Source organism: Monodelphis domestica, chromosome 6, assembly GCF_027887165.1.
Source record: "Monodelphis domestica isolate mMonDom1 chromosome 6, mMonDom1.pri, whole genome shotgun sequence".
In the NCBI taxonomy this organism is placed as follows: domain Eukaryota; kingdom Metazoa; phylum Chordata; class Mammalia; order Didelphimorphia; family Didelphidae; genus Monodelphis; species Monodelphis domestica.
This window is the reverse complement of record NC_077232.1, coordinates 287,341,309-287,361,799: the sequence shown is the minus strand read 5'-3', so window position 1 is coordinate 287,361,799 and position 20,491 is coordinate 287,341,309. Positions and strand designations below refer to the sequence as shown.

The 20,491-nt window shown below is 37.2% G+C and overlaps 1 protein-coding gene across 13 annotated transcripts in view; it reads right to left on the bottom strand.

Annotated features, from left to right (window-relative positions):
- HERC3 (HECT and RLD domain containing E3 ubiquitin protein ligase 3) overlaps nucleotides 1–20,491 on the bottom strand; it is a 159,138-nt gene that overhangs the window by 85,799 nt on the left and 52,848 nt on the right. For all 13 annotated transcript variants that reach the window (XR_008913032.1, XM_056803314.1, XM_001365041.4 and 10 more), the window contains 6 exons: nucleotides 10,350–10,509; nucleotides 9,494–9,570; nucleotides 6,345–6,566; nucleotides 6,101–6,192; nucleotides 3,277–3,407; nucleotides 2,653–2,813 (listed from right to left, as the gene is read on the bottom strand). Coding sequence is in view for 12 of the 13 variants with exons in the window: in XM_056803314.1 (XP_056659292.1) it covers nucleotides 2,653–2,813; nucleotides 3,277–3,407; nucleotides 6,101–6,192; nucleotides 6,345–6,566; nucleotides 9,494–9,570; nucleotides 10,350–10,509 (843 nt within the window). In the remaining variant the exon portion in view is untranslated. The remainder of the gene's footprint in view (nucleotides 1–2,652; nucleotides 2,814–3,276; nucleotides 3,408–6,100; nucleotides 6,193–6,344; nucleotides 6,567–9,493; nucleotides 9,571–10,349; nucleotides 10,510–20,491) is intronic.

Sequence of the window (20,491 nt, the reverse complement as noted above, 5' to 3'; positions counted from 1 at the left end):
TCCCTAACCTGGATTCTAATCTCTGAACTAATCTCTTCCAAGAGCATACAGCTAACTACAGAAAGGAAATGATGTATTTCCTCAATCAGGAGGGCAGGAGTTGTAGCCCATTCATACCTACTGCTAGGAACTACTGCCCTCCATGTGAAATTCATTTTTAAGTCTTTGGAGACTGTTGGGTTCCATGTCTCATAGTGATGTAACACCAGCAGACTACTGGTCTGAGATAGAAGGTTTCTTTTGATTGTGAAGAAGCCTGGAACTTATTAATGGAGATTTGCAAGTTTAGGAAGGCAATCCAGCTTTCTTATTCAATTGTGAAGCCAACTCATTGTCCATTTGTGTTAAGTGTGCCAGATATATAACTGATGGACAAGTTCTACAGGTTGTACATCGAATACGTAAGAATCACATTAGGTTTTCAATCAATGCAAAACACGATAAAAGATACCAAAGTGAAAAATAGATGTTAAGCTAAATTTTTTGATGAACTCTTCTCAGTTTTGATTCTCCCTGATTTTTCCACAGGCCTTTGATACTACCTGTCCAGCATTCATCCTCTTCTTTTCACTCACACTACCATCACTCAATTAGGACACCACTTTATCATTTCTCACCCACACTACTCCCACAGCTTCTTGCCTGGTCCCCTCCTTCTTCGGTCCACCCTTCACAGAGCTACACATACTCTGGGCAGCAAAGCATTCCAAAATCTGATTGCCCTCTACCTTTTTGGCTCAATTTGGCCCATGATTCCTTTTCATATACTTCATATTCTAACCAAGCTACACAACTGGCTCTTCTTCAAATTCAATATGCCACTGTACTAGTGGGGAATCAAGGAACCAAAATTTTGACAGATAATTGAGAAAGAGGGGACAGATAAAAAGTAACACCAGTTATCCCTCCCCCCAGGCAGAGCTGCCTGGAAGATGGAGTCAGATCTTACTAGAGCTGAAGGGTAAGAGAAAATCAATCCCTTTCTTCTTTAGTTGATTGTATTTGCAATTTCCCCTCTAGTACATTTAAGATGTCTGAGTTCTTAATAAGTTGAAATAGCTATTTATTAGATAAAGGGGTTGGGTATAAATTAGGAAAGAGGAAAGAGCTATCTCCCTCTTATAGATGTCTTCAGGGATTTGAGGCACAAGTCTGGGACTAAGTCTCAAATAATCTTAATGTCTTTATAGATTCAAGATGATGATATTTCTTATTATAAATATGAATGAGTCTTCTGAAGGAAAGGCTATTGCATTCCCAGAAGGGAAAAAGTCTCTATCCAACCACTGTAAAACAGATGGTTATTCTGGATCTTTTTCTGCATTTGTAGATTTGTAGCTAAGTAGGCTCAATGAAGATTTTGCTTCTTCCCTCTTCAAGTCAAAGAGAGAAAAGCCAACCACCTCTAACTGCTCCTCCTTTTCTTAGCTGGAATGTTCCATTCCCCATCCCCTATGTTGACAGCCAGAGTTCCATCTCATTTTTTCATGAGATAACCTTGCAAAATACAGTCCTTGTATTCATTTTAGCATTTCTCTCTTCCACACCACCTTCTGCCTTCAGGGACTCACACAGGCAGTCTCCAGCTCTTAAATTCACTCTTTCCTGCCTGGCAAAACTAAAGACTCAGATCATGATGGTCCCTTTCCCCTTGGAAACTATCCTGAGTCTTGTGGCAAAGTTTTCTTTAGCTCCTTTTTTTTTCTTTGTTTTGTGAGGATCTCGCTGCTATCCTCATAACATGGCTTTGTATTATATTTAATCATAGGATCCAAGATCTAAAGCAGGGGAAGAGCTCAGAGGCTCTTCTACTTCAACTATCTCATTTTATAGGTTAGGAAACTAAGACCCAGAAAGATGATGGAGCTTGCCAAAGGACATACAGGATGACTGAGACAAGACTTAAGCCCAGATCCTATGACATGAATCCAGTTTTTTTTATCCCTGAAACATCCTGCCTTTCATTATCTTTGTATGTGTTATTTCTCTCCTTACAGGGAGCAAGCCCCATGAAGAGAAAGACTGTATTAATTTTCATTTTTGTAGCTCCAGTAGATAGTACGCTACTGTCTCAAACACTGTTATTGCTGTTCAGTCATTTAGTCATGTCCTTATGACTCCATAAACCATATTTTCCGTGGGGTTTTCTCAGCAAGGATACTAGTATGGTTTGCCATCTCCTTCTCTGGCAGATTATGGCAAATAGGTGAAGTGACATGCACAGGGTCACATAGCTAGTGAGTGTCTAAAGGCCAGTTTTGAACTCAGGTATTCCTGACTTCTGGTCCTTGTCTAGTTTCACTGAGTCACCTTTACCCAGCTGCCTCCTGTCTTGAACACAGTAGACACTTAATGGTTGTTGGATTCAGTCAAATTTGAGGGCCAGGACCATGTTTCATATTTCTTATATTCTCCACAAGGTCAAGTACAATACTTAGACATAGTAAATACACATTGACTATGAATGTATAATTTACATTAAAATGTCTACATATCAGAATATATTTGGAGTTTTGTCATAAATTCTTTCCTTCAGAAGCTCTCACACTTAATATCATATATGTGTGTATACATAAGTACATGCACATATATTTATGAATAAAATTAATTTTACAACTTTTAAAACTATTTAACTTCAGCAGAGACACTTACCAGCTCTAGATGAAAGTTGGCCATTGTGGGCAGCCCAGTGACCCTTTACAGGAGACGGGCATTTAACATTACATGTGTGTCCAGTTCCTAACTGGCCTCTTGCTCCACAGCCAAATGCATAGATGAGCCCTGAGGAAGGCACAAAGGCTAGAGTGTGCTGTCTAGAGAAAAAAAGAATCTTGTAAAATTAACTTGTTAGCATAAAAAGCCATACTCATAATGTACAGAATATAGCAGCCTATAATTTTTGCTTACTACTCTGCAAATACCTCACCTTCTGATCTTGAGCTAGGAGAATAAGGTAAGGACTCTGAAAGGAAAACAGTGGGCAAATTCAATACCAGGTAACGTTTTTATTGTCTCACCTCTTGTATACCAAAGCTCAATGTCTTCAAGTGAATCCTTATCTGCTATATTTTTGACAAGCCTACCCTTATGGGAAAAATCTGGTCCTGAAATCCAATATAAATTGGGCCCATGGTGAACAATTTTAATAATAATGATTTCTAGTTAATAACTTGGCTTATGGATAATCTCTTTCTCATCACTACTAAATCAAGATGCTCTTCTAATGTTTAGGTTTGTTTTTTTTTTTTAATTAAAAAAACTGATGCAATCACTCACCTGCCACAAGCAATCTGAGTTACTTCACTGCCCATTAATTCTAGAACCCTTCTTGGATTAACTTCATCATTCATGGAGTCATGTCCAAGCTGTCCAAAGGAACCAGCGCCAAAAGTGAACACTCCTCCACTCTAATAGAAACAAACATCACACTATTTCACACAGATGTACACACAGTTTGAATGGTCTCTTCTCCAACATTATGCAGAAGTCAGCATTCATAAAATAACAGCCTAGAAAGAAATTCTATCCCCTTTTGAATTGCACCCAGAATAACTTATTCAGTCTATTAGCCACATGGGAAAATGATTCAAGAGCAAATCTTTGCTTAAAAAGTGCGCTTGTGGAACAAAAGCAGCACTGCATAAGAGTACATGTGCCTTTTGAAAATTCTGAAAAAGAACAATTCAAAGAAGAAACATAAGAGAAGGGAGAAAGAGAGAGAGGAAGAAGAAATAAGGCGGCATTCTTCCCAAACATCTACCTGAGAAAAGCAGTGGCAAGAAGTTTAACAAATTCTTTAATTCATTACAAAGACTCTTTTCCAAGTTGAAGTAAATTATACAAAAGCACATATCAAAAACCAAATTCTGAAGCAGGAATAGCCAAAAAGAAAACTGGATTTATAGCTCATCAAATGCAAATGACAAGGTAAGAATACAGCAAAGCCACACAAGCTAGATACAGAAAGCAAAATTGCACTTGTTATTCTCATTATAAGCTAAAATCCACACAACAGGCAACTGATTTACAGGACATGAGACAGGCTATTAAATCAGGAGTCAAACCTAAATATTCAGATATGGTTAGGAGAGAATTATAAAGCAAGGCCTAAAATATATGTAGTTTGGTACATGGAGATAGAAGAAATAGTGAAAAAGAGACTGCTAAAATTAAGAGAAAAAAGATAAGAAATGGTGAAAATTCAATACAAGAAAGTGAATCTGTGAGTGATAGCAAATTCAATAAATCAAGAGACAAGCAGAGACAAGTGAAAAAAAAACAAACAAACTGATCTTTTGCTGGAATATTTTCTTTTCTACCCAAGACTAGTCTTCATTCTCATAAGGTCTTGTGTTGTATGTTACCCTATGGAATTCCAAGTAATCTTGGTTTCACTCTTACTGAATAAATACTGTGGTCCATCAGTATATTCGCATGTGATTATCTTTAGTTTTAAACATTATCACTGAAAAATTATATGCTGTATATATATATATATATATATAGAGAGAGAGAGAGAGAGAGAGAGAGACAGACAGACAGACAGACAGAGACAGAGAGAGAGAGAGCGAGAGAGCGAGAGAGCAAGAGAGAGAGAGCGAGAGAGCGAGAGAGAGAGAAAGAGAGCGAGAGAGAGAGAGAGAGAGCGAGAGAGAAAGAGAGAGAGAGAGAGAGCGAGAGAGAGAGAGAGAGAGAGAGAGAGAGAGAGAGAGAGAGAGAGAGAGAGGGAGAGAGGGGGAGAGAGAGAGAGAGAGAGAGAGAGAGAAAGAGAGCAGGAGAGAGAGAGAGAGAGAGAAAGAGAGAGAGAGAGAGAGAATACTGTTTTTAAGAGGTATGTCCTCTCTTATGAACAGACTGTGATATGTTTCATTATTCTTGCTTCTGCCTTCTACTGAGTACAAATCATGATTATTCTTACTTTTGCCCTCTAGAAATATTAATTATAATTATTATCAGTCAGAAAGTGTATAAGAGTTAATCAGTCACAGTGACTGCTTGTTGTGTAAATGGAAGATATGCCACTGATGGCTCAGGAGCTTTAGGGGTGAGTACTAAGAGTGTATTGCCTCCCCACCCCCACTCCAATTCACCTAGGCTTGCTCCTTTCCTTTTCCACCTACCTCCACCCCTCAGTATCCTGAGAGAGAACATTGTAACCATGTGGTTGATGTCATAGCAACACCTCCATCCTCCTCACTCCAGGGAAAAAACCCAGAACTGCCAGAGTGAGGGCAGGTTGGGGACAGCAAACAAGCCCGGAGAGAGAGAAATGGGTGTTAATTCAGCTACCACACAGTCAGGCTCACACTTCCTGTGTGGGGTGGGTTGTAGCTATAACTGTGCTATAAGGGAAGAGATAATGAAAGCTCTTACAGTCAGTTAACAAGTATTAAGTGCCTACTTTGTGCTAAGCACTGAGGATCCAAAGAAAGGTAAAAATAATCACTCTCAAGGAGTCTAGTCTACGAGCATACATGATGTAGATTAAAGCACTTTGCCAATACATTTTCATTCCTCCCCAGAATTAAATACATTTAGTAGCTAGGAAATGAGCAATGAATTTTAAATAACATTTTTTATTGCCTATGATTTCCCTAATTTAGAAAATGTCTGGGGAAGAAACTCCCTGTACCAATGCAAATTAGCACCAATGCCATTTATAGTCTCAAACAGCTACTCTGAGTACCAGAAATTAAGTGATTCACCCAGGAACATTCTTTTAAGAAGTAAAAATTGAACCCAAGGCTTTTGTGCTCTGAAAATGACTGTCTAAACAATCCTACATACTAGGTCCCATGATAATAATTTTGTTAAACTCTAAAAAATAAAAACATAATATTTGTGTATATGTCACAAATATAGGCATATATTTGTATACATTAGAATATATACTAAATTGGAATTTCTGATGTTACACATCTCACATCTGTGAGATTCCAAGGGTCAGAGAGGAAAGAGGAAACCAATAAAAAACAAAATATCTCTTTATATTCCTTTGAAATAAATGAAATTATATTCAGCGAGAATAAGAATATGAAGACTAGAACCATTGTTTGCCTCTGTAAAAAACACTACCTATAGTATTCCAAGGTCTCTTTACCTTAGTGAGGACTGCTGTATGTTCTTCTCCACAACTAATATAAACAACTTTTTGAGTTCGTAAAAGTTTCACGTGACATGGAGATTGTCGATCTAGGATAGGAATGTAAAGATTAATTATAAATTAATTATAAGTATCCAATTCAGAATATAAATACAGCTACTCCATTTTATATCCCTATAGTGTTTTTGTAATATGCTTTTCTATCTTTTAAAAAAAAGGTAATGGTGAAAAGTTTTCAAACCTGTTTCATCACTGAGTCCCAGCTGACCAGCATTGTTCCTTCCCCACCCAAATACAGCTCCCGAGAGAGATAGGGCAAAGCTGTGTGCACCTCCTGCAGCAACCTGAGCCAGAGGGATCCCCTCTAAGGATTTCACCCTTTGGGGGCTAGCTTGGGAAGGAAATTCTTTCCCCAGGCCCAACTGCCCATGGCGGTTCTGTCCCCAAGTGAAGAACTGCCCATCTGAAATAGAAAGTGCAAATTAGCATCACTATAGCATAATTTTTATTCTATTTGCATAAAAAGACAAATGGGAACCCTAACCTCTATCTCCCATCCGACAAACAGAGGACATAATAGAGACATTTTACAGGAACTAAAATTTTAAAAATAAAATTTTTATTGTTGGTCTGAACCCAAGTCAGTCCAGTAGTTTACTATTGTAAAGATTAAATTAACTCTCCCCTGCCCATTTAATGATTTAATCACCAAAAGCCTATACACCCTATTCACAATTGAGTGGAGGAGGTCTGTGACCCACGTGTGCAATAGTGGGTGACGAATCAGAATCGACTCACTGCCCCTTGGGCAAAAGCTTTAGCTGTAATTGGTACATATCAAATGAAGAAAGTCACAGGAAGTGATGTAAAGAAAAGGTCTTTAAAAATGCCAAGAACTTCCTGTGAGGGGTCTCTTCTCTCTTCAGTCTTTAACTTGACTTTGGAGGAGCTCGGGCTTGAGATCTCAGACTACTTCTTTTTTGGACTGACACATGGTGAGTGAAAGGCTGACTTCCTTTCCTTGGATTTTCTGAAGGGACTAGCCTCAGTAGAGGCCTACCCTCTTGAGAGAGGCTCCCTGCACCCTCAGGTCCTTGGTTCAAGGCCAAGGCCCTCTGGCTAAGGACTAACTAGCCCTGCCTGGGTTGAGCCAGGAGGCGGAGCAAAATACTTAGTGTGTAGTCTAGATATCATATTCTATCCTCTCTCTGATTTTCTTACTTTCACTCTTTCCATATTTTATAAATAAATTGTTAACATAAATCTCTTTGGAAATAATTAAATTCCTGGTGACACTATTCTTAAATAATCCAGTCCAACCTTTTACAAAAATCCCTCACATTTCTACCCCTTACACTTTCAATACTAGAACAAAATGAAACACTCCATGGACACTCAGTAATTAACAAAAGAAGCAAAGGTTTTTGTATAATCAACTTGGGAAGCACTACAATATTCTGCTTCTGGATACAATAAGCACAATGTCATCTGAAAAAAAGCATTTGTTTGACCTCACTTCCAAAAACAAAGCCAGGTATCAAGGACACCTTAAGTTGATTCAGCTAGAAGAAGGTCCCTTGCCTGAAATGAACTCAACACCTACCAACCAAGTATCAGAAGAACATCTGAAGCTCTTTGTGATGTTTGGTATACTGAGATGAAAAAGGTATGAACAGCCTTAGCCTTTAGTCTCTTGAGCCAACAGAGGCTCCAGGTAATTTCAATACCTCTTAAGGGAAAAACAGCCTAACAATGGGAGGGAAAGTGGTAAGAATAAAGCCTGGACCACAACTGGTAAAGACCAAGAGTGATCAAGATATGTGAACAAGGTTAACTGCCATACACAGGCTATTAAAATTGTGGAGAAACAAAATCACATTGTATATGAGCTACTTTTATTTAGTCATTTATAGCTACATTTAGTCAATATAGCTACTAAAAATAGCTATTTAGTAGAGTATAGCTTCTAGTAGCAATATAGATTAGTAACATCCTATGAAACCTCTAGCAGAATGGGTGGTAAGAACTGGCTTCTTCACAAGCAACATTCCCTTCAGAGTAAAATTTGATTTATTAGTTTATATGGCACTGTCTTATAAGTAGGATAAGAATGGTAATAGTATGAATAAAATTAAATACAATCCTGACTGAAGAAAATTTAATATAATTTACCCACTAAGGAAATATTATCTCAGCAAATCATCAGGAAATTCCCAAATACCCAATAAAAAGAGAGGTTGAGCATACCAGATGGTCACAAAGATACCAGTAAGATAAGCTAGAACACACAAATACACATTAAATATTTGAATGGATTTGTGATTTCATCAACTTGCCCAACAAATTGGGCAAATTCCCTTTGATACCCTAAAACTGTACGGGCACAATGGTTTAATGCAGACAATTTGTTGTTCCTCACTCTTCATCAATGACCAATCTTTTCAAATCCACACCCATTTTTGAAGAATTCCTCATTAGTGATAAGTTGGAATAATATTGTTGGACCTTTATGTTTTTGAGAGAAAATTGTAGTTGTTAAGACTGCATGATTTACCAAAGTCCTGCCAAATCTCTTGGTTCTGTTCAATTCTGGAACCAGTTCATTTTTCAAGCTCATATCCATAACAAGATAAGCACAATGACAGATCGGTTCTACAGTTTGTCCATCTAACTGCCTATAATAGCCTCAATAGGTATTTTCATCCTTTTTCTCTTCTATTACCTATACTTAGACCAAAATCTTTTGAACAACCTAATTTGGGAAACTGCAACAATCTAAGCCTGGGTGCAATCAGCACAATATCTGAAAACAAGTATTTGTTTGCCTTCAGTTTGAAAAAGTGACCCTTTTCCATCTAAACTACATGAGACATTTGCTATAACAGTGGTAAACATCTCTGATAAACAGATATCTCCTAGTTTTTGACAAAGCTCAACATCAATCACTGAGAATCAGCCAAATCTTTGTTATTACACTTTTCAAGGAATCTATAAATTTTAAAAAATATATCTAGAGGACACTTGATTGAAGAATGTGTTCATTGATATTTTGCAAATCAAATACTCTTTGAAAGTTAATTTTTTTCTTTGCATCTCTTAATGAACTGTACAATTGCAAAGATATAATTGCCTGTTATACAATATCAGTTGCCTTGGCTGTTTTTTCCCCTCATCCTGCAAGAAGGCTGTCCTTAATAAGTGTATATAAATCCTCACAAAAATATTTTGGATAGATATGAGAAAGTAGACTGACATTTTTTTAAATCACCTTCTTTTTTTGTTGTTGTTATGGGAGAGAAATAACAAGAGCTGAGATCCCTCCCACGCATGCATACACAGAGAAAACCCAAAATCAATGTCAAACTACTTATACATTTAAATTTACACTACCAGCTGCAAGAGCCATGCAGTGCCAGTTGCCACAGGAAACCTGTAATATCATCTGCTGGTTCAGTTTCTTTATTAACCTAAAACAAAAAATATGTATTTTATTTACAGAATTGAATAATATTATAATATTATCAGATATGTCCTAATATCAGGGTCCCAACCAAATAAAATTATTGTAAAAAAATAGGTTTTTAATTTAAAGTAAAAAAGGGGGGTCTGAAAAACATTTTTCTTTAATTTATACAATCTAATTTGTTTTGCTCCATTTATCAAAGAAACAATCTGTATTGTTTCTTTCATTAGGCTACTATTTTCTAGGGAAAGAATCCACTGATCCTGAATTTAAATCCACTGAACCTAAATTCCACTGTTTCACTTATTATGTGCATCTTGGGGACAAGTGGGTGAACTGCTAAGCAGAAGAATAAGTATTATCTGAACTAAAAAACAATGGGTACCACCCAATCCTATAAGCTAAATGAAACACATAGCCAGAAGAGTAAAAAAAAAAAAGACATTAGTCACATGACCACAAAAGGGCTTGGGTTTCTTAAGGAATATCGCTTATTATATATGTTAAAATCTGCAGGATATGAAAATATTCCAATTGGAATGTTCATCCTCATTACATGTAAATCTGTAAGAATAAAGGAAGTAGGTGACTAGTACTATGTTACTCTATTACTTACAAAGTCAGGACATGAAAGGGCACTGATCCCATGGGGGAGGAAAAATATTGGGAGGGTCAGATTTCCTGAGTAGAAAAATTATTTGCACAGAAATATCAAAATACTATGTTTTTCATTTAAAGAATCATTTTATCATAGATCTTTTAGGGGAGTGCATGGGTATTTACCTGGGTATTGCAACAGAATCTTCAGTAGTTGTGTGTCCAAGTTGTCCATCACTACCTGCGCCCCAAGAAAAAAGCTGTCCCTGGTCACTAAGGGCCAAGCTATGGGACTCTCCACAGGCAACATGGATTATGTGCTGATCTGCCAAAGCTCCAATTTGCTCTGGGGGGGAAAAAACCAATTAAAAGGAAGATCTATGTATTTCTAATATTAAATTGATAATTATCTCCTCAGGAAACATTATTTGTCTTTTTTTAATGCAACCACTATACTATATCACAAACTTTAAATTTAGCTTTGAAAATTTCTGGTATATGGTTTACCAAAAAAGTATACATTGCAATTATTTATTATATAATTATACAGTTTAAAAGTACAAGGCTTCCCTCTTTCTTAATATGTCCAATAAAAACAGCCAATGAGCCTGAATTGATTTGTCTAAACTGCTCTCTATACAGAATTAAAATTACAGAAAAGGCAGGTGCTAATAATCAGAAACATTTTAGGCCCTAGATCAGCACTGGCGAAGATATGATATGCATGCAGAGCCTGCACTCAGGGAACTACTCCATCCCCCCTCTTCCCAGCAAAATCTCCCCTCTTTCCAGTACGTAAGGACATTTTGGCATGCCCCACCCCTCTGTCCAGCTACCCAAAGCAAGCTCTCTTGGGTAATGCAGAGGCACATAGGCAGCTTGAATTTCCCCTCTGGGCACTCAAACTTGGAAAAGGTTCACCAATGCTGCCCTAGAGAATCAGCAACTTCTAATTCTCATCTCATTACCCTGATGGAGACTTAAACAATAGAGACTGGATAAAGTAGCGAATGAAAGAGATGCTACATAGTAGACAATAAAATGTATGTTAACTGATGATTGATATTAGAGTCATAGCTTTAAATAGAGCCAATTATAGATTAAAAAGAAAAAAAAGAACAATAAAAGGCAACATGGCATAGCTTGGATATGGGCAGCTTGAGTTCAGACCCTGTCACTTGCTGACTCTGAAACAAGTCATGTAAGTTTCTAGGACTGTATTCTGTAACACTTGGCAGAATTATAGACTAGCATTGGTTGAAGGGTAAAATGAACAGGGTATATAGATGAATGTATAAGCCATGATAATAATAATATTTATGTTGCTGTTCAGTCGTTTCAGTTATGTCTGACTTCATCACATCAACTGGAATTTTCCTGGCAAAGAAACTGGGGTGGTTTGCCATTTTCTTCTCCAGTTCATTTTATAGATGAGGAAAATGAGGCAAATAAGACTCACCCAGCTAGTAAGTGTCTAAGAGTAAAAAAATTAAAAATTAAAAAAAAATGTAAGTGTCTAAGAGTGGATTTAAAATCAAGTCTTCCTGACTTCAGGTCCAGTACTCCATCCACTCCACACCTAGCTGCCACAATATTTATGTCACATTTTAAAGATTATAAAATCTCACAACAGTCCCATGAGGGATAATACAAACATCTCCATTTTATGGATCAGGAAACTGAGTATTAAAGGAGTAAAGTAACAAGCCCCTGACCAGGGAGGATGAACACCTACCAAGAGATGGTAAGGATATATTTTCTACAGTAAGGGAATCAGACTCAAGATAGGTGAAAGAGTGGCATAACTGTTGGGCTCACATATAACTACTCTAGCAAGAATGAAAAAAGAGCACCAGACTGAGGAATGATAATGAAATCCAGGGGGGGAAAAAAAGTAAAAAGTCTATTTTTACAGGTCAGATCTGCACTAGAACCTGTGGACACTAAGGAATGGATCCAGATAGAAAAAGTTGGCCCAAATGCACAGTGAAAAGAAGCCTACTTACATGTAGATCAGAGACAAGATAGGGAAATTTAAGACTGTAGTTGTAGATTCCATGGACCAGAAAAGGTGTCCAACTAGAAAAGTCTGGGCCTGGAGTAGAAGTCTCAAAGGATATGGACCAAATCATAGAAACTATATATATACATATATATCCAGTGCATATTGGGAATGGGCTGGGAATACTTGCTTTGAGCAGTTGTTGCTTTGCCCCCTGACTATGTCATGAGGCTACAAAACTCAGATCTACCTAGAAAGCATCAATAGATTCTTCTGAGAGTCAGCCAACTATCTGGCCCTGAGCTGACGTTGAAGTCTCTGAAAAATACAGTTCTCAGGACATTAAAGAAGCAATGGCAGCTATAACATCAGAAAATTTATGTGGAAATTTGTCATTAAAATAAAACAATTTTTAAAATGCAAATAAAGGAAGCAATGGCAGGATTTCAAAATAATGTTTGTGCATTAGGAAACCCCATTTCCACTCTCTTCTTCCTAGAAGAATTTCAAGTATTGTAGGGATTGGCAAGGAAGGCTTTGGAATCCTATGGGTTGATTGACAAGAGCTGGAGTGGCAGTTTGGACAGCAAGGGACTATGGGAGAGACCCTGATTTCCTGCCTTTAATTCTTGAAGCTGTTTTCTCCGCAAAGAAAATCCTTCTACTATTTCCTCCACCTGCTACCAAGAATCACAGACCCAGAGAAAGTGCTGACTAGGAGACTCAAAACTCAGAGCCCAGCCCTCCTGGTTCCTCTTGGTCTCTCCTTGCCTTCCCTGAACTGACTTAAAGATTTAGTTTTTAGGATATACTAGAATAGAGATAATAAAGAGAGCAGTCAGTTGGGAAAGGGGCTGAGGCATTTGTGGCCTCTTGATTCAGCTGCTGTAGGAATGACTTGACAGGGCAACCTCCTCCCATTTTCCTTCAACCCATTCCCCTTCTATCTTCAATAAATCTTAGTTTTCAAGTCAGATTTGGGGTTGGCCTATCTCTACAACAGGAAGGTGTTTAGGTGATTGGGGAACACGTCTCAAAGCTTGAGTTCAGTCTCTTTCTGTGAGAGGCCTGCCACACATCTTCATTGAAGAAGGTAAATACAAATCCTTCCTCAGAAGTGGCTGACAGGGGAACTAACATTATCCCCTCATCTTTTGCTCTCATAGAGTCTCAAAGGGTATATAGTCTATTTGATATCCTTTGAGAAAAGAGAGAGACAAATTCATCTTTGCTTCTCTCTGGAGTTTATTTCAAACCCCTACTCCTGTTCACTCTAGGGAGGGAGAGAATCTTTCCCTCTCTCAACAGAGTTCACCTTAGCCCTTTTCTTGATCACGTGGTCCTCTCAACTCCCCACTGGTACTACATATTAACCAGTGAGATAAACTAACCAACCCTTTATTTAAAAAAAAAAAAAGAATCCCCCTTCTTTTATTACAGTACCAAAGAACTAGCATCAAGTCACGCAAGATTTCAGAGCTACCTCAATTAAAAAAAAAAAAGAACTTGGAATAGAATATTGCAAAAGGCAAAGTTTTAAAATAAAGAACAACCTATAAAAAACTAGAACCTGACAGGTGGATTATGGTTGGCTATTATAAGTGTACATCCAACTATGCCTAAAGAAAAAACAAGAGCTAAGTAGAACTCTCTAATATAAACACAAGATTCAACTAGAATGTACCATATAATGATGAACTATTTCTAAGAAGAACAAGAAACATAACCCCTAAGAATGCTTTATGTCTTGCAAGGGTCATGGAGGGAAGTAAATAAGGAAAGAAAAGAGGAATATACTACAGAATAGGTGCTATACTCCCTCACATAATCTGGGTGTACAAGACAAAGCTGAAAAAAAAAAGATTTGGCAAAACAGGTATCATAAGAGCCTGACTCATCTGAATTGGACCAAAAAGGACTGAACATTAATACAGAGTTTGGTAGAAATACACTAAAACTCAGTAAGAAAATAGTGAGGGGCAGAAAGAGAATTAAAATGGAGAGTAGAAGTAGAGAGGGACTAACTACAATTTCTGAGGGTGGAGCATGAATGGAAGTAAATAGAGATAATGAACTGTGATCTGTGCTTGGGCAAAAAAGGGAAAAAAAGGGGGGGGGGTGTAGAGCTGCCAAGTAAAAGGAACCAGAGCAAGCTAATGATGGATCACAAATATCTGGAACATTCATTCTGTTCACCATCCTCTTCTTTGTAACACAGGATCCAAGGGAGGCAGAAAGGAATGAGCATAAGAGAATAGGATGGAAAAAACTCAATATACAGCCTTGATCATTAAGGTGAATGGAAAGAGTTTACACATAAAAAGGAAAAGGTATGAACTGGAAAGCAGAATACAAAAATTAGTTTTTAACTTATAAAAAATACATATGGGGGCAGCGGGGTGGCTCAGTGGATTGAAAGTCTTGGGTTCAAATTTGACCTCAGACACTTCCTAGCTGTGTGACTTAAGTTAAGTCACTTAACCCCTATTGCCTAGCCCTTACCACTTTTCTGCCTTAGAACCAATACCCAGTATTGATTCTAAGATGGAACGTAAGGGTTTAAAAAAAATACATGTAAACAAAGATTCAAAAAGAATCAAAATAAGAGGATGTAGCAAAATCTTCCAAGCTGAACACTAAAAAGCAGAAGTAGCAACTACTATTTCAGATAAGACAAAAGCAAAAATTGGATGTACAGGAAATGACAATACTCACTACTCTCAAGGAATACTCACAGTCATACAGGGGGGAAATATGCAAATGAGATATATTGAGGATAAATTGAGGGTAGCATCGTAAGGAAAACACAAAGACTAAGGAGGATCAAGGAAGACTTCTTACAGAACACAGGACTTTAGCTGAGACTTGAAGAAAATCAGAAAAGTCAGGAGATAGAAATGTGACATAAAGAAAAGCCAGTGAAAATGTCCAGAGCTGGTGGGACAAAAGTCTATAGAAACAGAACAAAAATATTTTATACTACTACCAGGGTTGGTTTGTGCCAAGAATGCAGATTTGGTTCATTATGAAAACTATAAATATGAGATTATTGGCATGACAATTTTTTGTAAAATACCAATTTCTGTTAATAACTTCATGAAACAAAATAGATATTTTCCTTACGTAATAAACTGTATAAATCTAAAGCCAAGAGTTTGAATTTTATATAACAGAGAAATTTTACAGTAAGTTTGAAATAAAACAAGGATATCTATTATATATCTATAGCAGGAAGACAGATGCAACACCATTATTGTAGAACAGTAATGTTCCTCTCTTAGAGCTATATAAATCTTACAGAAAGATGAACAAATTTCAATAACAGATTAACAGATTTTTGGACAAATTAAATTTGAAAGAGTCATGGCATGCTAGTGAGAAAATTAAAAACAACTTAATTTACATAGCATATTATGCTTTCATCATAACTCTTTTGTAGATAGTGTAAGTATTAATATCATTATTACACAGATAAGAGTGTTGAAATTCTGTAGGGATTTTTCTGGTCACACAGCTAGTAAGTCTGAAGCAATATTCAAACCTATGTTTTTCTAGCCTGAAATTTTATCCACTATGCCAGGCCCCTTTGTGAACAAACTGGTCAAGGTACCAGGAGACTATAGGAGGAGGGAGAGAGGGAACAGATAGGAGAAAAATGAGAAATAGAAAAAGGAGGAGGCAAAAAAGGGAAAACAGGAGGGAAAGGGAAGGAGGAACAAGAGGATAGAAGAGAAAGAAAAAGGAAGGAGGAGAAAAGTGGATGAGTTAAGCAGGCACACATAGTGGGAAAGGAAAAAGAGATAAACTTTTCTAGCCTCTCCAACAGATCAAAACTAGTACCAGGCTCGCCTTAAGTCTGGGTCCAGAATTCTATAATTCCATTAACAGAGGAGTCTACAGGGGTTAAATATATTCATTCATTCATTTCAACAAATATTTATTAAGTATCTACTATGTACATTCATTGTATTTAGCCTGGGGAAATGTACATAAATAATATGATACAGCAGAAAGAATATCAGACCTAGACATCAGCAGTCACCTTGGTTTTAAACCCCATTTCATACTTACTGGCTCTATGACCATAGGAAAGTACTTAAATCTCTGAGGAAAATAATTACTGTAGCTATACTTCACAAAATTGGGAGCTTTTTCATTCAACTTTATTTTATTTTCAGTTCTAAATTCTTTCCTTCCCTCAATTCCCTTTTTCACTCACTGTGAGGGTAAGAAATACAATACCCATTTTACATATATGAAATAATACAAAAATATTTCTCTATTAGCCATATTTTTAAAAAAAGGACAAAAAGACATCAATTTGTGCTCGGGGTCCAACATTTTTCATCATGAGTCTGCTGAAATTGTTGCAATTCACTGTATTGATCAAAGCAGCTGACTTTCAGTTACCTATAAAATAATGCTGTTATTGTTCTCTTGTTTCTGTTCACTTCACTTTGCATCACTATATATGTATATATGTGTGTGTGTGTATGTGTGTTTATATATATATGTGTGTGTCTTCCCAAATATTTTTGAAATTATGTCTTTTATCACTTCCTAACAGCACAATAATATTCTATCACAATCATATACCCTAATTTATTCAGTCATTCCCGTCTGATGGGCATCACCTCAGTTTCCAATTCTTTGCCACCACAAAAAGAAGTACTATAAATATAAATATTTTTGTGCATGTAAGTCCTTTTGCTTTTTTCTTTGAGGTACAGATCTAGTAGTGGCATTCCTGGGTCAAAGGATATGCACATTTTTATAGTTTGGGGGCATAGTTTTGAACTGTTCTCCAGAATGACTAGACTAGTCCCAGCACCACCAACAGTGAATTAGTGTACCTATTTCCCCACATACCTCCAAAATTTGTCATTTTCCTTTTCTGTCATCTTAGCCACTCTAAGGAGTGTGAAGTGGTACTTTGGAATTGTTTTAATTTGCATTTCTCTATTCATTCAGAACTATTTTTATGACTACTGATTTCTTCTTTTATGATTTTATTTCCTCTTCTGAAAAATGCCTCTTCTTATCCCTTGAATATTTATCATTAGAGAATGGTTCTTGTAAATTTGGATGAGCTCTCTATATAGTTAAAAAATGAGAAATCAGAGAAACTTACAGAATATATTTCTTCCCACTTTCTTGCTTTTCTTCTAGTTTGGTTTTCATTGGTTTTGTTTGTGCAAAAAAAAAAAATATGTGGTCAAAATTATCCCCTTTACCTTCCCTAAACCTCTCTGTCTCTTGTTTGGCCATAAACTCTTCCCTTTTCCAGACCTATGACAGAAAATTTTCACAATCCTCCTTCAATTTGCTTATATTACACTTTATGTCTAAATCATGTAACTATTTTGAGATTATCTTGATATAGTGTGAGATTTTGGTCTATGTCTACTTACTGCAGGACTACCTTTCAATTTTACCAGCAGTTTTTATCAAATAGTGAATTCTTATCCCATTAGCTGGCATAGAAGCGCAAATGAAATAATAGATCTACAATGTTTCGTAAAACTTAAAAACTGATATATAAATGTCAGACATTACAAAGCTGTCACCAACCTCAAGAAATAATAAAATCATTGATTTCAACAATGTTAAAAAGGAATTCTAAGGCCTATGGCTTAGCATGGCACTGACAACACAAGTGAAAGACATGTTAATTTAGCATTTAATCACCTTTAAAGTGTATAGTGGAAAGTAAATACCTCTAGTTTAAGGTATTCTTGTTACAGCAGAATTAGTCACTCTTTCCGAAACCTTGTCTTTAAGTAGGACAGGGTCCAAAAGTAGTTCCTAAAAGCAAGTGGAAGCCACTGAAAGGTTCTTGTGTTCAAGTAATATGGTCACACTTATGTTTTAAGAAAATTATTTTAGCAGTTCTGTTACAACAGTTTACATAAGAAATGATACAGTAATTTATTTATTATACATGGAAAGGAGTAGACTAAAGATACTAAAAAGGTAAGAAACTAGGAAATTGGAAAGATAGAGTACCCTTAATGGAAATTATTGTAAAGAATAAGGTAGAAGATAAGGAATTCCATTTTGGTTAAGTTATGTTTGAGATGCTTATCAGAAATTTAATTGGTGATAATATAAATACGGTCGCAAAAGTCATAAATAAATTATACATACTAGTTATTGGAAGAGCTGGAACTACAACCCCAATATATTGACTCACAATTCAGTGTTGTTGTTGTTGTTTTTCTCACAATGCCCTGCTGTTTGATTGTTACTTATATCTAAATTCAAAATTAGTAATATGTGTATGCATGTTTAGTTATATATATGTATTTATTTATGAAAGAGAAACTGTATGCAGGAGAAAATATTTGAAAAACTCCTACATTGTACCCCAAAGAGATGATAAGGAAAAAGACTTGCACAAAAATATTTATGGCCACACTCTTTGTGGTAGCAAAAAAATTGGAAAATGAGGGGATGCCCTTCAATTGGAGAATGGTTGAACAAATTGGTGTCTGTTGGTGATGGAATACTATTGTGCTCAAAGGAATAATGAACTGGAGGAATTCCATGTGAACTGGAATGACCTCCAGAATTGATGTAGAATGAAAGGACCAGAACCAGGAGAACCTTAAAAACAGAGACTGATACACTGTGGCACAAATGAATGCAATGGACTTCTCTACTAGCAGCAATGCAATAATTATAAACCTTAAAATTTCTTAGACTTATAAATGTTGGAAATTTCACCATTGGGAAATTTCATACTTGGAAAATTTCTTACTGATAATCTATTGGAATGTGAACCCCATTGGCATGGGAGGTTCCTCCTCCCTTCTTAAGATTACTTTAGGACAGAAACCTTTTGCTAAACAATGGAAAGGGCTTTGACCTATGCTTAAGCATAGAACAGGAATTTCTTTGAGTCATGATTGATTTTAGAATTGATACAATAGAGATACTTGGAATGACAGAACCAGGTCTTGGAAATTACAATCTCTACCCTACTCAGGGTAACAGGATTTAGGAAGGGCTGTAGCAAAGGATCAAGATTTAATTATTTGAGAATATGACCTTCAACAGACATGTGCAAAGCCACAGACCTCTGGGCGGTCCTGGGTTAAGCTAGAGCCACCATTGGCACAGGGAAGACATGGACAGTGATTGGTAGATGTGAGAATGGAGGGGAGGGAACTTGGATGGTTTCCTTAAAGATAGAGGGGTCTGAGGACTGAGGGGTGGTTGGTTGGAGAGTTTTGGCTCTGAGTGGTTGGAGAGGTGCTCTGAGAAGCTTGCTCTGAAGGAAGCTGGAGGTGGAGGCCCCTGAGACTGTTTCTCCATTTTGGTCACATGAGTAATAGGGACTGATCTCCTTTCTTTGCCCCAGCTATATAAGGGCTTGGGCCTTTTGGCCCAGCCTAAACAGAAAGGGTATTTAAGCCCTATTCCCTGCTCTCCCTTTTCTCTCTCCCTCTCTCTCTCTATCTCTAATACCTTTCTTCATCCTGTTTGTAATTAAACTTTATAAAAGGTTGACTGCTGATGACTTGAGTTTTCATTTAGGAATTACATAGCTGAATTCCTTGGTGACCTTAAATTAATATATATCAGTCTTTTAAAGTGATTTCCTTGTCACATAATCCAGGACAATTCTAAGGGATTTATGAGAAAGAACACTATCCACATTCAGAGGAAGAACTATGGAAGTAGAAACACAGAAGAAAAACAACTGCTTGATCACATGGGTTGATGGAGATATGATTGGGGATATAGTAGCAGTAGTCTCTCTGAAGCTGAGGATGATGATTGTCTTTGTGCATTATCATCTATTGATGTACCCTCATGTGGCTTTGAAGTCCAAAGACTGAGGCACAGAGTTTATGGCACATGGAGCATGGGACGCCAGTTTTTACGGGAGGTGCGGTTGCGGCCTGATGTCGGCATTCACGCGCAGCGGCAAGACGTCGACGTCGCTCATCTTCAAAGGTGATGGCGGCATGGTTAATGTGGGTTCGCCAGCTGCTTCTGTCAGAGGCAGCAAGTTCTAGTTGCTTTGGTGTAATGCCAGCCCACTTCAGGTTTGACTTTAGCTGATCCTTGAATCTTTTCTTTGGTCGACCTTGTTTCCTAAGTCCAGCTGACAGTTCACCATAGAATACCTGTCTTGGTATTCGCTGTGGGTCCATGTGGATGACGTGTCCAGTCTATTGTAGCTGGATTTTGAGGGCCATTACTTTGATGCTGGTGGAGTTGGCTCTGTCGAGGACTCTCTGGCTGGTGATTCGGTCCTGCCATCATATCATGATTGACCGGAGAGAGCGTCGGTGGAATTGCTCCAGTTGTTTGGGGA